Source organism: Plutella xylostella, chromosome 6 (assembly GCF_932276165.1).
Source record: "Plutella xylostella chromosome 6, ilPluXylo3.1, whole genome shotgun sequence".
In the NCBI taxonomy this organism is placed as follows: domain Eukaryota; kingdom Metazoa; phylum Arthropoda; class Insecta; order Lepidoptera; family Plutellidae; genus Plutella; species Plutella xylostella.
Window position 1 is genome coordinate 11,294,259 of NC_063986.1, and position 17,327 is coordinate 11,311,585.

At 40.1% G+C, this 17,327-nt stretch overlaps 1 protein-coding gene and 1 long non-coding RNA gene across 2 annotated transcripts in view; one reads left to right on the forward strand and one right to left on the reverse strand.

The window, feature by feature from the left end:
• Nucleotides 1–246: 246 nt before the first annotated feature.
• LOC125488654 lies at nucleotides 247–1,693 on the reverse strand. The gene is made up of 2 exons (XR_007266387.1): nucleotides 1,309–1,693; nucleotides 247–646 (listed from the first exon to the last, which is right to left on the reverse strand). It is a non-coding gene; the product is annotated as an uncharacterized LOC125488654 (long non-coding RNA).
• Nucleotides 1,694–1,840: 147 nt separating this feature from the next.
• Nucleotides 1,841–17,327, forward strand: part of LOC105387848 (programmed cell death 6-interacting protein) — a 34,578-nt gene continuing 19,091 nt past the window's right edge. The window contains exons 1-6 of the mRNA XM_048621783.1: nucleotides 1,841–2,101; nucleotides 2,436–2,554; nucleotides 3,361–3,488; nucleotides 10,197–10,350; nucleotides 11,055–11,179; nucleotides 11,837–11,986. Of these exons, the coding sequence (XP_048477740.1) occupies nucleotides 1,914–2,101; nucleotides 2,436–2,554; nucleotides 3,361–3,488; nucleotides 10,197–10,350; nucleotides 11,055–11,179; nucleotides 11,837–11,986 (864 nt within the window). The 5' untranslated portion in view covers nucleotides 1,841–1,913. The remainder of the gene's footprint in view (nucleotides 2,102–2,435; nucleotides 2,555–3,360; nucleotides 3,489–10,196; nucleotides 10,351–11,054; nucleotides 11,180–11,836; nucleotides 11,987–17,327) is intronic.

Consider the following 17,327-nt stretch of genomic DNA (forward strand, 5'->3'; position numbering starts at 1 on the left):
TTTATGCGCAATATTGACTTCCATTTCCGGCATCATAGAGAAAAGAACACTACGTTTTAAGAGATGGGAGTACAAGGGAAAAAAAAGAAAAAAATACATGTATTATTTTTTTTTTTATTCACGCGTACTAACAGAGGGTACCAACAAAACAAAAATTATGACGTACAAAACTGCCAACATAGCCCCGCTGAAATAGTGATGTGCTTCTTATGGATATTTTTTATCGATAACTAGTAAAAAAAAAAGTGCGAGTGTATGTATTACTTTAATTTCAGTTTTACACAATAGGATTTCAGTGTTACACAATGACACCAACGTTAAGTCTCGGTTCAACGTTATGTTATGTTCCTATTTGAACATAAAAATATAATCCATAAAATAAACTCGAGATTTTCCGTTGACGTAAGTGCTATGATATAATGTTGAAATAAAATAAAAGTGGAAAAATATAATTATATTTATTTATTATAAAATAAAGTGTCTGCAGTAAGTCCCACACATGGAATTGTTATTTTTTTTTTCAATTGTATTCTTAAAATGTTGTTGTAGAAAATGATTGCCACAAATTCGTTTAAGTTGATGTAGCTTTTCAATAGGCACATAAACCAGATCCTCCTTACCGGTCATCTTAACCCACTGTTTACATCTGCAAACAACATTTTTATAATTATTATTAAACAATTAAATATTATTTAAGTACGTATAATAAAAGTCACTGGTAATTTTTGTATGGAGATCCGAATTTGATTTTCGCTAATTTCCAAAACTAGTAGACAAAAGTTGTTCTGATTGATGAGCTGTGCGTACTAATGATAAATAAAAATATCGATATCGATAAAAAAAAACATTCATGCACTATTGTTGGTTGTGCTGACCCTCCAGTTCTATTCTATTCTATTCTATTATCTGTGGGGGTGTAAGTACCTGCACCTGGCTCTCTAGAGTGGAACCTTTGTGCATATTCCCAAGGTCTAAACTGCCTTCCTAAGCTTGAACCATTTCCCACCACGCTGGTCCACTGCGGGTTGGTGGGTTCACATATCTAGATGTGCTAAATCTAGATATGCAGGTTTCCTCACGATGTTTTCCTTCACCGTAAGAGCGATGGTATACATTGTACTTAAGTTAAAAGAACTCATTGGTACATGTCAGCGCCGGGATCGAACCCGCATCTCTTGCGTGAGAAGCGGGCGCTTACCCGACTGAGCTACCACTGCTCTGCTACCCTCCAGTTATTTTATTAGACTTTAACTTTTTATACATATAAATAATCTAAATCCTATGCTTTAGCCTTTAATTGTAGCTTACCTTTCCTCATCCAGTGGAAATTTGGCCATGAAAATTCTCTTTTGGCCATCTATACGACCGGCTAGCGGCTCTTAAACCACATATTTCACAAGTTTTATAAAACATAATTATTATCAATAATATCAAGCAACACTAATAGTTAGGTACCTCCACACAAACACTGCACTTATCCACAGTAATAATAATATATAAATAACTGTTAAATCTTAATTTTTTTATGATTTAAAATTATTTTTCAAACTAAACGATTGACTGACTGACACTGACAGATGACAAAAGCCAAAGATGTCTATGATAGCGTAAAAAGTACTCTGTGAGCGGTGCTCGCCATTATTTTTCGTACGCGTTCCATACTTATTTTTTTCCAGACTGTCTTTCGCCAGACTGTCCGGCATTAGGGCCCGAAATTATTCTGAGCTTCCTGCAAAGAAATAAAATAGTTTATTTTGCTACGCAACAGGGTCCATAACACAGAGTAGAAGCTATCTTTTCTATCAATCTGTCAAGTCATCTCAGCTGTCATCATTTGACATTGACAGTTTGTCATTTTCCGTGAGGCCCGTGAGCCGATATAGCCTGCTGTTGTCGTTTTTTCAACAACAGAAATGGCTGAATTACTGGCTGTGCCGTTTAAAAAATCCTCCGACGTCGATATTGTTAAGCCTTTGAAGAATCTGATCCAGTCCACGTACAACACCGAGGAGTACAGCGATGCGCTGACGGAGCTGTCGCGGCTGCGGTCCAATGCTATTTGGAAGATCTTCGAGAAGTCGAACCTCGAGTATCTTAACAGGTAAATAAATGGCTTTGCGGTCCATGACTCATGTATCGTAGTCGAATCACGCCCATTGTGCAATATATTTGGATAATCTCGGTAATTAACAGCTTATAACGATAATAAAAATAAGTTTAAATTAAGACAAATGTGTGATGTCATTGTTGTCTGGAGTGGAATGGCTGTGTTTGTTATTCCTGGGAGTTTACAAACCGAATTTCAATAACAAAGTTTGCTTGTGTTAAGTGTTTCTGGCCATGTTTCTTACATTTAAAACTGAACAATAAGTGCCAGGAGACTTTAAGTTATGCTAATATAAAAAATTATAGTGATTTACGTATATTATTTCCAGCTACTATGACCAGCTGGTATCTCTGGAGTCGAAGCTGCCACCGCAGGAGGTGCAGATCCCCTTCAAGTGGAAGGATGCCTTCGACAAAGGATCCATATTTGGAGGCCGAATGAGTCTCAGTAAGTTCATTGAACTCAATATTATTTTAATTTGAGTGCTTACCTGGAAGCACACTTGGAATGTGATAAGTTGTTTATCCCATTCTGTGTCTGGAATAAACATTGAACAATACAGAATGAAGTGGGTAGAAAATTCATTCAGTCTTTGGTTGTTACTGAATAATGACAAACAAGTTATTTATACATATACCTGCTAAACATACTTACCTGTATTCTTGATTTAAATAACTAAACAAAATTGCATTGCAAGTCTTACTTCAGGTAACACAACCTAGAATTTAAATGATTAGAAAGAAAGAAAGAAAAATGATTCATAACTTCTAGTCTATACTTTCACCAAATAGCAACTTATAGACATAAGTTTTTATAAATTAAATTAATGATTATAAATACTGCTTAGTATTCTAAGATGTTCTGTAATAAATGCTTTTATTTTTGGCCATAGGCAAAAAGTTTAAGAATAGCAGGTTCTGTTAGAATATTACTCACCTATAGGTCTGATGTATGTAATAACAATAGAAAACTACCATGAATGTTATGGGACTCCTTGAGACTTCACTCCTATGTCCAGTAGTGTAAACATAGATGCTGATGATTATTAAATATTAAGTCATCCTCATAAGGTATTGCATGCATGACTTGCATGACGTAGTCCAATGACAGTGTGCTGTAGAGCATCTTGCTAGTTGCTTATACCCGGCATTGAAGGATCATACACTAATTATATTATGAAACAAGAGTGTGGAGGAACACATCATTGGAGTTCAACAGTAATTACAAAAACGAACACCTCTTTCCCCTCACAGCGCTGAGCTCCCTCTCGTATGAGCGTGTCTGCATCCTGTTCAACATGGCGGCGGCGCAGAGTGCACTAGCATCCTCACAGCCGCTTGACAACGAGGAGTCACTGAAACTGGCCGCTAAGCTGCTGCAGGTTAGCTATAGGCTTTTTTATATTCATATGTGCATTTAGATTAGTTGTTGTAGACTAGACCTTAGGCTTATTTATTGCATACAAGTCCAGCCTTTTTCATATGCATATATTCATATGCTTTGCAAACTGTTTGATAGATATATTTTAGTTTATGTAAGACCTGTTAAGCTTGTCAGGATGTTGATTACAAAATAAAACAGATAAATGCGTAATGTTTCCTGATTTTGATATACGTAAGGAATTACTCATTTAAGCTGTATGTACACATTACAATATTAAGTAAGTAATGCACAACACTGTTATCTTGTTCTTATCTTTTTAAGATGAATGAACTTTTTCTGGTTGTAGCCAGTATATTAAAACATATTTTTTTATGATAATGCTTACTTCCTGAATCATTTAATAAATTCTTGACTGATTGAAGTATTGATTTATGCTCATAAGATGTAACATGTGGATGTACTAATTAAAATTAAATATGCTGTCTGTCTGGATAAACATCACTATATTATAGGTGTATTGCCAGCTACTACAAAAAGGCAATGTGCTCTGTGGGACATGTTATAAACGGGATTATCTATAAGTATTAGTATACTTACCTATAAAGATAAAGATGCCATGTAGGGATTCAAATAATTTTAGTCTTTATTTTATTTTATATCTTTACAAAATTCAAATTCAAATTCAAATGGTTTAATCGACGTAAAATTTTACAATTATTTGTCGATAGTCATCTACCACCATTTCACAAAGGCCCCGTCATTGAGAAGGAAAGAAATGGCGAAAGAAACTCCTCGAGCATCTTTTCAACTTTTTCCTTATAATCTATTACAATTTTTACTTATATCTAGTACCTACAATTTTACTTAAGTACCTATATCCATTTCATTTTTTTCAATAGCCTTAGCTGAGGTGGACAAGACCACGCGTTTTTGTCGTTTAAATAATCATTTATACTATAGTAAGCTTTACTACATAATGTAGCTTTAACATAATTCTTAAATTTTTGCTCAGTAAGGTTTATTGCTTCATTTGATAATTTATTATAAAAACGTATACAGTTCCCCATGAATGATGTGTTTGTTTTCGAAAGTCTGAGTGTGGGGAAAAGCAACTTATTTTTGTTTCTGGTCTCAATACCGTGAGTGGCTCCTACTTTACTAAATGAATTTAAGTTTTTACGAACATACATAATATTTTCATAGATATATTGGCATGGAACAGTTAGTATACCTATTTCCTTAAACGTATCTCTTAATGAAATTCTAGACCCTAATACATATATGGCTCGAATTGCTCGTTTTTGCAGAACAAAGATTTGATTAATGTCAGCCGCTCGTCCCCACAATAGAATTCCGTAAGACATAACACTATGAAAATAACTAAAATACACAAGCCTGGCTGTATCTACATCTGTTAACTGTCTAATGGTTCTAACCGCATAAGCTGCAGAACTCAATCTACCGCTTATCCTCTCAATATGGGGTCCCCATTGCAACTTTGAGTCAATTGTAATACCCAGGAATACCGTTTCATTTACTAACTCTAGCTTATCGTTATTCAATGTCAAATATGTCTCTACTTGTCTTACATTAGGCAAAGTGAATTTAATACATTTTGTTTTCTTGGAGTTAAGAGCTAAATTATTTACAGTGAACCAATTAGCAACTATGGAAAGAGTACTGTCTGCATTGTCAAAATTGACTTCTTGTCGCTTCAACTTAAATATAAGTGAAGTATCATCAGCAAACAGTACTATCTCACATAATTTATCTACCAAAAACGGTAAATCGTTAACATATACAAGAAACAAGAATGGTCCTAAAATCGAGCCTTGGGGAACACCCATACTGACAGGACAGCCAGCCGAACGCACTCCATTTATGTCAACTAGTTGAGTTCTGTTGCTCAAGTATGATTCCAATAATGTAAGAGCTTTGCCAGTTAGCCCATAATATTTAAGTTTCATAAGTAGAGTGGCATGATCCACACAATCAAATGCTTTCGATAGATCGCAAAATACACCCACAGCATCAAGACGTTCCTCCCAAGCACTAAATATGTGTTTGACCAACGCGACACCAGCGTCAGTTGTAGATCGACCTTTGGTGAAACCGAACTGTTGGTTATGGAGAAGGCCGTGAATACTAAAGTGCGAAAGCATTTGATGCAGCATAATTTTTTCAAATATTTTACTCAGTACTGGCAAAACTGATACAGGCCTAAAATTATTGGGATCATTTTTCTCACCAGATTTAAAAAGCGGTATTAGTTTACTAAGTTTCATCAAATCGGGGAATACACCGACCTCAATGCATCTGTTAAAAAGATCAGCCAAGTGGGGTGCTAGGATATCAATAACATGACTAATAACTTTAACGGACATGCCCCATAAATCTTCTGTCATTTTTAAATTTAATTCTTTATAAGTGGTAATTATGGTCTGTGTATTTATACCATGAAATTGAAAGTCGAGATCGCAAGGCGGTGCATTCCCTCTCAGCAAACGTTCAGCTTCAGCGCAAGATGAATCAAGGTTCTCAGTTGTAGCTATCGGTATACTACGGAAAAAATCTTCAAAGACGGAAGCCACTTCTTCACTAGATGAAACAATTTTATCATTAATTTTAAGTTCAAAATTTAAATCACGTGGTTTATTCTTCCTGGTTTCAGTATTAATGATATTCCATACGGTTTTAATCTTGTTATTAGAGTTTTTAATCTTTCTATTTATATAATCTGATTTAGCTTGGTGGCAAACGGCTTTGAATATCTTTGTATATTTCTTTACATAATCTCTAAAGTTATCGTCATGAGTAAATGTACGCTGTTCATAGAGATCATATAATTTACGTCTGCTCTTATAAATTCCCGATGTTGCCCAGTCATTAAGACTTAGTTTACAATTAACATCTACTTCTTTCTTAGTGAACACGTTTTCAAATTCTTGAGACAAACCTTGAAATATTTCCTTAAAGGCATCATTGGGATTTCTTTCAGAGCTTCTACAGTAGCCAAGTTTACTGTTCAATCGAGATTTAAACTTATCAATTCTGTATGATGTTACTGGTCTGAACTTGAAAGTGGCTGACTTACGTTCAAAAGTACAAGGAAACGTAATAATTTGCCCACTGTGGTCGGATGGTAAACAATTGATTACAGAATGATTAGTAAAATCACAATTACAGTAAATATTGTCAATACAAGTGGCTGAGGTGGGAGTAATTCTGGTAGGTTCCAGGAAGACATTACTTAAATTATATGACTTGAACAAATTAATTATACAACATTTCATAGAAGTCTCAACTAATAAATCAATATTAAAATCTCCCACCACGACCACCTGTTTTGAGCTCTTAGATAAGATGGTAAGACTATCCTCCATCACTTTCTCAAATACTTTATAGTCAGAAGAGGGGGGCCTGTACACGCTTAAAATTATATACTTGTCCATCTCAACACAAGCTAGTTCAGCTATTCTTTCGACCGATAATTTTACAATATCTTTCCTATCCTTACATTTTAAATTTTTCTTTACAAATATTAATGATCCTCCTTTGTCTAACGATTTCCTATTAAATGAGCTAATAACATTGTAATTTTTTACATTAAAATTCATGTCATCATTTTTAAGGTGATGCTCAGTAATACAAATTATGTCTATGTCGTATTGTTCTAAAAATAACTCTAGCATTAGAAGTTTGCGAGAAAGCCCCTGAATATTCTGGTGTACAACTCTCAGTTGCTCATCTCTTGTCGTGCATGGCAGTTTAAATTTACATTAGTATTACTACTAACTATCGTTGGTCCTACTTCTGTTATACTACTTATAACAGGGTCATAAATATTGTAAGCTAACAATTTAGCTATCTGTCGCTTATAAAACCTTGGTACAAATAATGTACTCTTGGTCAAAATAAAATTGTGAATAAATTTATTTGTATCGAAATACATCATCTGTTCCCTATGACCAAATGTCATGTTAAATATCAACATATTTAACTCATGTATCTGAGTGTTCTGCTTATGAGACCGTGAAGCGGAATAGGGAAAGGCACAGATTATCGTTTTCTTGATTTCCATGGTAGAAAGGGCGTCATAGCATCTTATTAAGTCATTTTCTGTCACATCTAAGCTGTTTCCAATTAACAATACTAATGTAGTGTTTGCACTGTATTGTCCTGACAAAATTCTATCTACAATTTGGTTATAAGAAGCCCCTGGCATACATATATTAATGACTTTTTGTTTAAGATAGTCATTTAACATGTGACCCATTTTGCTACCTAGCTTATCTGAGAAGACAATTGTCTCATAAGGAGCTTCTCGAAGCAGGCAGGTACTCGGTGTTGAAGACAGGGCAATCTCGGACCGGTCGCACGGTGACGGGCTGCTCGTCGGGACGGCTGGCTCGTCGTTGCAGACTGTAGTAGCTGGCTCGTCGTTGCAGGCTGTACTAGCTGGCTCGTTCGCATGAAGAGTGCAGGCTGGTGGCAGCTGAGTGTCAGTTAGTAGGACAGTACTCGTCGCGACGGCGGGCTCGTTGTTGCAGCAGGTTGTAGTAGGTGGCTGAATCTCATCAGGGGGGCAGGCAGATGGCAGCTGATGTAGCTGAGTGTCAGTTGGTAGGACACTGTCTGCTGGCTGCTGGTGCTGTTCAGGTGAAGCACTCTGGTTGAACCCCGAAAGAGGTGCCGACATCTGGGGACTGGTGGTTTTATCCCCAGAGTATGGCGTACGGGTACTATTTAGGGCAGACTCTAAGTTGACCAGTCTGCGCTGCAACATTGCCATGTTCATCTCGTAGTAGCTGTTGCATTCCGAAAGGTCCTGCCTATGGACTAAAATATCCTTCTCATACTTATGGACCAGTAGTCCAAGTCTAACATTTTCTTCTTTTATAGATTTCATTGGTTTTTGTAACTTTCTCAAAGTATGTTGGCATCTCTTTATAGATCTGTTGATTTTACAGTATTTTTTCAGTTTATTCGCACCGATAATCTTGGGTGTCACTTTGTGTTCGCAGGGTTCTTTGCAAGGTGTAGTGAGGTCTATGGTAGGTACTGCTTTACATTGTGAGTTGATCAGTTCCTCATACAAAGCGATGGTTTTATCATTTTCATCCCGCTCTTGCTCTTCATTCCGTCTTTGGAGCTCTCCGTTGGCCTCAGCCAGCTGTTGTTCCAGGCTGTGGATTTGCGACAGAGTAGCTTCATGGATGTTCTGGCACTGCTGGTATGACCTCAGTAGACCATTGAGCTCATCACACTTGCCTTGCAGATCTTGGTACTGGATATCCTGTTCTACTAATTGGTTTTTTAGCACTGTGTTCTTTTTTAAGATGCACTCAAATTCCATTTCATTTTCATCCCGTTCCTTCATGAGTTGGTCGGTCAGTTCACGGGATGCTTTGAGGTCCTCCAGGGCTGTCCTCAGCCGGAGTTCCAGGTCACGGGTATGTGCCTTGCTTCGGGACATCATCTTGGTTTTGTCTGAAAAAACACGGGGTGCTACGGTAGTATATCGGTATAGGATATGGGGTGAATAGTCGGAGCACCAGATAGGGCTTATTTTTCAGGGTTTTAGTTACAGAACAAATGTTTATTCATGAAGTTACTGATAATTTATAAGCAATTTGGTAGTAGTAGAATTCAAATTGTAACTGATTTTCACTAATGAATTGTTATTATTTTCTAAATAATAATATAATACTTTGAGTAAGCTAAAAATACCTAATTTAGTTATTTGTTGACTAGTCTAATAAAAGGATGTTTTGTTAGTTATCTATGTAACAAGTACAGGCATTCAAATTCACTTCCACATATAAGTCAAGTGAACCGAGCACACAAGTCATAGAAGGATTTAATTCCCTATTCCTAAACTCCTAAACCAGGACTACCTACTAGACTATAGGGATGGGGAGCAGGTAATGTTAGAAGGGAATATTTCTAAATAAAAAGTTTACTTATAAAATGTTGTTTGAACAATTTGATCCTATGTATTGTGGTAAAATTTGAAATTAAACAATGAGACGGGACAGGGAGACTACAGTTTAGTTTAGGATAAACTAAGTTACTAGGTTTTAAATAGTAAAGATGAGATTGAGAAGAGAAATAAATAACTAAAAAAACTAAGTTAAATACCTACTTATTAGAAAGAAAAGGAAAGTAAAACGGCAAAGAAAGTTAGAATATCTTAATTTAAACTAAGTATAAAGGCTAAAGGGAGGGAAAACTAGATAATTTTACACAATACTCGCCTGATAATTCGTTGGAAATTTGAAGTTTGACAGGTTATAGGTGGTTCCAATTTCAACCTCATCAATTTGGTTAAAAACTTGTCTTGAGGCTCAAACTTCACTTGTTACACACTTATTTTAAATACATCGATACAATTACACTAATTTTAAGCTAATTAACTAGTATTTAATCAATAAAAAATATTTAAAACTCAATATATACTCAATATACATATATAATTATCTTTAATAGTAATTATCTGTTTAATTCACAACCTGAGCCAAACATCTCACCATCATAAAACAGCAATCAGAAACCACCAACCACCATGGCCCCTGCGACATCTAAGTCATATGGGCTGAATCACGGAAGAGAGCACCCCAGTCATACCAAGCCGTTGGGGCGGCGGTGCTCCTTCATGACTTCCTACAAGATATTTTTCTACAACCTTCTCCCTCCTTCCCCACAGCAAGCAGCCGGCATCTTCTCGCACCTCAAAGAGACAGTGCTACTGGCGCTCCACGGGGAGCCCACGCCGGACCTGGCGCCCGACACGCTGGCCGCGCTCGCCGCACTGATGCTGGCGCAGGCGCAGGAGGTCATCGCCTACAAGTGCATCCAAGGTGAGCTAGATGGCGCTGTTATACAGGTCATACGGAGTCATTGGTACTGCTAGTCGCCGCTAGATGGCGCCCGACACGCTGGCCGCGCTGATGCTGGCGCAGGCGCAGGAGGTCATCGCCTACAAGTGCATCCAAGGTGAGCTAGATGGCGCTGTTATACAGGTCATACGGAGTCATTGGTACTGCTAGTCGCCGCTAGATGGCGCCCGACACGCTGGCCGCGCTGATGCTGGCGCAGGCGCAGGAGGTCATCGCCTACAAGTGCATCCAAGGTGAGTGCCGCCCTTCGCCGCTAGATGGCGCTGTTATACAGTTCATACGGAGTCATAGATACTGCTAGTCGCTGCTAGATGGCGGTGTTATAGAGTTTATGGATCTTAGTTAGTTATTTATGTATTTTGTCAATCAATAAAAGAATATACGTCAAGAAACGTTTATTCTATTCTGTGCAGGTGAGTGGTTTGTCAGAAAAAGAAAGTCACATGTAATCTTGGTGCTATCCTTGGAATGCAAGTGAAACGAAAAGTCAACATATTATTCTCCAACTGCAATAAAATTAGACGCAAGCACTATACACGCTAATCAAGACGCGTCATAAGATGAGCTTCCGGCAGAATATGGCATCGCAGTTAAATATGCTCTGTAACATCTTTGTAATTTTTCATAGAATATGTTTCCAATTAAATGATTTTATTACCTTCCAGATGAGATGAAGCCGTCGATGGCGGCGCGCGTGTGCGCGGGCGCAGCCGACCTGTACGGGGACGCCCTGCGCGCGCTGCAGCGGGACTCCCTGCGCCCGCTGTGGGACCGCGACTGGATACCCACCGTGAGTGCACATTGTAGACCAGCAGGACCTGCACGGGGACTCCCTGCGCCCGCTGTGGGACCGCGACTGGATACCCACCGTGAGTGCACATTGTAGACCAGCAGGACCTGCACGGGGACTCCCTGCGCCCGCTGTGGGACCGCGACTGGATACCCACCGTGAGTGCACATTGTAGACCAGCAGGACCTGCACGGGGACTCCCTGCGCCCGCAGTGGGACCGCGACTGGATACCCACCGTGAGTGCACATTGTAGACTAGGTATAGCTCTAGGCCCTCGATACCCACTGTGAGTACATTTGTAGATGACGCATAGTCCGGGTCACGAGAGATGGCTAATGGTGGAAAAATAATATGTGGGGACATCACACACCACTGGCCACTTTGACTCTGTAATATTAGTGTGATTCTTCTTGTAGATTCATCTTTAAATTCAAGGTTGCATGTAAGAGCGATAAGGCCGTTTATTGTTCATAGTTCCTTCTGTCTGCTTTGCTATTTTTGTTTGTGACCAATACAGACATATTCAAACATTCTATTCCATCCTAAGGTAACTTAGCATTAAGGCCGTTCATTGTCCCTAGTTTTTAGTATTTTCTGTCTGATTTGCTATTTTCAGACCAATACAGCCACATTAAAACATCCCACTCTACCCCCAGGTAACAACCAAACAGCAGATCCTGTCCGGGCTCGCACAGTACTTCCAAGCAGCAGTGTGCCAGGCGGGCGGCGCGCCGGGCCAGGAGATCGCCAGGCTCACCCTCGCGCTGAAGCTGATGCCGCAAGCCAAGGACCACCCGCGCCTGCAGGTATGGACGTAGCTTCTGAGAGGTGCCGCTAGATGGCGGTGTAGTCGTGACGTGGAGTCACTTGCTGCGCTTGGAGGGTGGGAGCTTCTGAGGGTCTGCGCTAGATGGCAGTGCAATCCTGATTAAATTTTTCTGTCCCGCACGGGTCCATTATCGACGTTTATAACAGACCCGCGTCGCTTGGCCTGCTAGTCGCTGCTAGATTTCGGTGTAAGACACGCTACATGCTCTCGCGGTCTTCATATTGTTATACTACAATAATATTACAAAGAGAACAGATGTATATTTTTGAAAAAGATAATGTTGGCTAGCAACACTAATTGTCTATGATTATCATCTATGTTTTCTATATTTCATATCATTGTCTATGTTCAACCTCCTCTTCCGTTTCTGCTCTTCACACGAAAATACACGGATCAATCACAATTCCCGTTTATTATTACTCCCACGAGCTTCAAGCACCCCCAGGGCCTACAAACCAACCACATACAGTCCACTCCGCTCCATGGTCCTTCTCGGATCGAGGGGTAAGCTGGGAAGTACGACAAACGCAAAATCCGTGCGAACTATTTTCGAGCTTCGCGCCATACAAGTTCAAAAAGGGCGCCATCTTGCAGCTCCACGCAAATTATCCATCGTGGTGTGCAACAAGACCGCAGCGGAAGGTGCAATTTCGATCGTCGAGGTTGGCAAGACTGCGCTGAGATCAGCGCCACCAACAACCAATCAGCGAGCGCGAATCAGCGAGTCTGCGCTAAGAACGGTGCCATCGACCAATCGGCGCGCGCGATTCTGCGGGCCGAGAGCATCCGGCGCACGAAGATACCGCCGACTGTCAGCCGAGCCGCCGCAGCCGTCAAAGTCGCAAACAAAATTAACAAAAGTGCAAAGCAGAAAAAATTCAACTCACGCCGCCATTTTTCGGTTGACATCGAACAATATTTTAGTATTAGTGACTATAAGTGCTAAAAGTTAAGTGGTGCAATTGTATTTACAACCAAAAATGGATTTAAAAAAGCTAAAATCCGCAAGGGGCTTCGTAAAAGGTACCATTACACGTTTATATAGCTTCGTTAGAAATGAGTTGTCACAGTTGCCGCTAGAAACTTTGAAAATTAAATTGGAAAAAGTAAATAGTGCATTTCTGGAGTACGAATCCCTCAGCAAAGAAATCTTGTGCATAGATCACGAAGATTCTGAGGATTTCGCAAGTGTATGGAGGACTTTCGGGTAGTTGCAAATAAATAGACAACATTGCACTGTAGAGATTTTAATAAATTAAAATAGCTTTTAAAAAAAATCAAAGTTTTTACAAACATAAATTGGTTATTTACATACACAAATCCAGTGAATAATTGTTATCTGGCAATTATATGCAGTAATTCCTGAAACTGCACCTACCTGCTGGTCAATACCTATACTCTTCACTATTGACACTGACAACTGCACTATGGTCTCTACACAAGAACTATTAGAGCAACAAATAAACATGGAGAAGATGATTGCGGATCGCATGGATGATTTCGAGAGAAAGCTGAAGTCCTCCAATTCAAGCAGGAAGCCAGAGCTTGATGATATCTCCAGGGATTTCGGCTTGTTCAAGGACTCAGTCATGCCCATCCTGCGCCTGATGCACGAGCAGATTGCTGGCCTAGTAAAGCAGGTTGATGAAATTGATACTCAGAGCCGTCACAATGCCCTCCTCTTCACTGGCATAGCAGAGGAGAAGGAAGAAGACCCCACGGCGCTGATTACACACACAGTGGTCACCAAGCTGGGTCAGTCACACTTTGATCAGTCTAGTATCATCCAGTGTGTTCGGATCGGAGGCATACAGGATCCTGCAAAGCCCAGGCCTATTCTGGTGAGGTTTTCTACACCATCTGTCAGATCGGTAGTATGGGATAACAAGAGGCAACTCAAATCAAGTCCCATCATTATCCGTGAATTCCTGACCAGGACACGGCAACGTATCTTCATCCGGGCCCGCAAGCACTTCGGTATCAGGGCCTGCTGGACAAGTAATGGTGCCATCTTCATTAAGCTCCCAGACACCAGGGTGAAGATAGTGTCTGAGCTGGAGTTGGACGAGCTGTGCAGCAAGCACCCGGCGGTGGCAGCGGCCCCCGCGGCTCGCAAGACGCCCGGCACCAAGCCCGCCTCGAAGCCTGGTACCAGCAGAGTTGTGACTCCAACCACGGCGCCTCAGCCCCCAGTCGCGCAGCCTGCTCCCATAACCAGAAGTAAAGCCGGTGTTCACAAGCGTTGATTTCGGTTGTGCTCTAAATCGCGTGCGCATGTGCGCATTTCGGTGGATAATTTCTTATTTTCCTAGCAGATTGTAGCTTTGTAGGTGAGATTATTAATTAATGTAAGGTAGTTAACTATTTATCTTTTCTCAATTCACCCAAGTTTGTTTTTTATTTTGTAACTTTTCTCTCGTGTCAGCTTCAATCTGCCAAATTTTTATTTTTAATCTGTGATACTGAATTTTTGTCAATGTCAACTGTCAAAGTATTGGCTGCGTTCAGAAATCCACACTTGTTGTTATTAATATTTTTAAGTGTCAGTATTATTTACTTTTTGGCCAGCAGGAGGACGGTGCAGGTAGTTTTTCTACTTGTGTTCTTGCTGTATTTAAATCAATTTTAGAGTCATCTAATTTACTCGCAATTATTATAAGCTTTATTTTTTTTTCTATAGTAGTTACCTATTTATTTAATTAGTATATCATTTATTTAAGTATATTTCTAATATATATTTTATTATTAAACACTTATGTCTGATGAGTCTGACGATGAATCATTTGTATCGGCTGATTCTTCTTCATCTTATCTTAGCGCTGATGCTGATGGCCTGTGTCTAGGTGATATTTTAATTAAAGAATTCTCCTCACTTCCCAAAAATTTTAACGTTTGCCACATTAATGCACAAAGCATTCCCAAACATTACAATGAACTGCTAAATACTTTTTCATCGGGCATAGTTCATGCAGTTTTGGTATCTGAGAGTTGGCTAAAACCTACCTTATCTTCTCATGCGTACTGTCTCCCTGGATATGTCCTCGTTCGTAATGATCGCGTGGGGAGAGCTGGTGGAGGAGTAGCTATTTACTTGAAAAGTGATATCCCGTTTTCAGTCATTGCCCAGTCTCCTTCGTCCAGTAATGCCCCCGCTGAATATTTATTCATTGAAATTAATCTGGGCGTCAAGGTTCTACTTGGAGTGTCCTATTGCCCCCCAAGTAATAATTATTTCCCCTCATTAGAAGCTGTGCTTGAATATATAACCCCCAACTACTCACATCACTTAATTATGGGTGATTTTAATACTGATGTGCTCGTTCCTGACTCTCGCACCCGAAAATTACACTCAATTGTCGATTCAGTGAACCTCAAAATTCTGCCCTTATCGGCCACTCACCACTCTTCCACAACTGACACCTCAATCGACCTTATCCTCACTTCTGATGACTCTCTCATAGCTCGCCACGGGCAATATCTCGCGCCTGGTTTCTCCAAACACGATTTAATTTTTTGCTCGTATCGCTTACGCATTCCCAAACCAAAGCCAGTGGTACTTTTTCAACGCAACTTCACCAAGCTCGATGTTGAGAAGCTTAGATCCGATGCCGCACAAATCCAATGGAGTGACATGCAGGACTTGCCTGATGTTAATGACAAAGTTGAGTTTCTCTGCACTAACATAATTAAACTTTTTGATACTCATGCTCCTGTTCGACCAGTAAAACTCAAACATCGACCAACTCCTTGGATAAATGACACTATCCGAAAGTTTATGGTTAGGAGAGATAGAGCCTTTCGTAGGTACAAAATGTCGCGTACTGACGAAAACTGGACTGCTTGTAAGGTTGCTAGAAATCGGTGTAACCAGATGTGTAGGAACGCCAAACGCCGATACATCGCTGAGCAACTTGAATTATCTTCGCCTGCAGGCATTTGGAAATTTCTCAGGTCTCTTGGCGTGGGTAAGCCTCCCAAACAAGATGAGCGCATCCCTTTCGACTTAAACAATCTGAACAAACACTTCGCATCCTCTTCCACTGTCGACACCTTTACTAAAACATTAACTCTAAACCATATTCAAAATTTGCCCACGCCAGACATCGATACCTTCAATTTCGCACCGGCAACAGCGGAAGAGATCAGGAAAATTATATTGTCCCTTAAATCTAAGGCGGTAGGTCACGACAACATTGGGCGCATTATGGTGGTCAATCTACTCGACATCCTTCTCCCTGCCATCACTCACATCATCAACCATTCCCTTACCTCTGGACATTTCCCTGATCTTTGGCGTAAAGCTTATGTTATTCCTCTCCCTAAAATAGCAAATCCTTCTTCTCTTAACCATTACCGTCCCATATCAATATTACCTTTCCTGTCCAAAGTCCTGGAGTCGATTGTCCACCGCCAGCTCACCGCGTTTTTGTCAAATGGTGGTCTCCTTAACCCATACCAGTCTGGTTTTCGGGCTGGGCATAGCACGACGACTGCCTTGTTGAAAGTCACAGAGGACATACGAAGCGGTATGGAGAAAAGAATGATTACCGTGCTTGTTCTTATTGATTTCACCAATGCATTTAATGCTGTGGACCATGACCTTTTGTTAGCTGTACTAGAAAAATCCAAGATCTCTCTCGCTGCTGTCAGCTGGTTTTCTTCCTATCTTCGGGGTCGTCAGCAGGCTATTCGGAGCTGCTCGGTACTATCCGACTGGTCTGATCTGTCTGCTGGCGTCCCTCAAGGCGGTATACTCTCTCCTCTACTTTTCTCAATTTTTATTGATCTAGTTTCCTCAAACCTTTTCTGTTCCTACCATCTATATGCTGATGATCTGCAACTGTACAGTCAAGTTAATCCTGATGACCTCGTCTCGGCTATTAATCACCTAAATGGAGACCTAAACAGGATACTAGAGTGGTCAAATCGGTTCGGCATTATGGTAAACCCTACGAAATGTCAGGCAATAATTGTTGGAAGCTCTCAATTAATGTCAAACCATGACCTAGTTTCAACTCCCTTAGTTTTCGATGGATGTAATATTCCATTTACATCTACAGTCAAAGACCTTGGAATCATAATCGATGAACACTTGAGTTGGGTCCCACAGGTTGACAGTGTGTCGCGTCGGATCTACGCTTCGATGCACTCTCTTCTACGCCTTAAAAACTTTTTACCTTTTCAGACTAAGCTTTCTCTGGCCACCTCTCTTCTCTTACCCATTCTCGACTACGCTGACGTGTGCTATTTGGATGTGACCGAGGCACTCCTTAATAAACTGGAACGCTTGCAGAACACCTGCATACGTTTCATTTTCG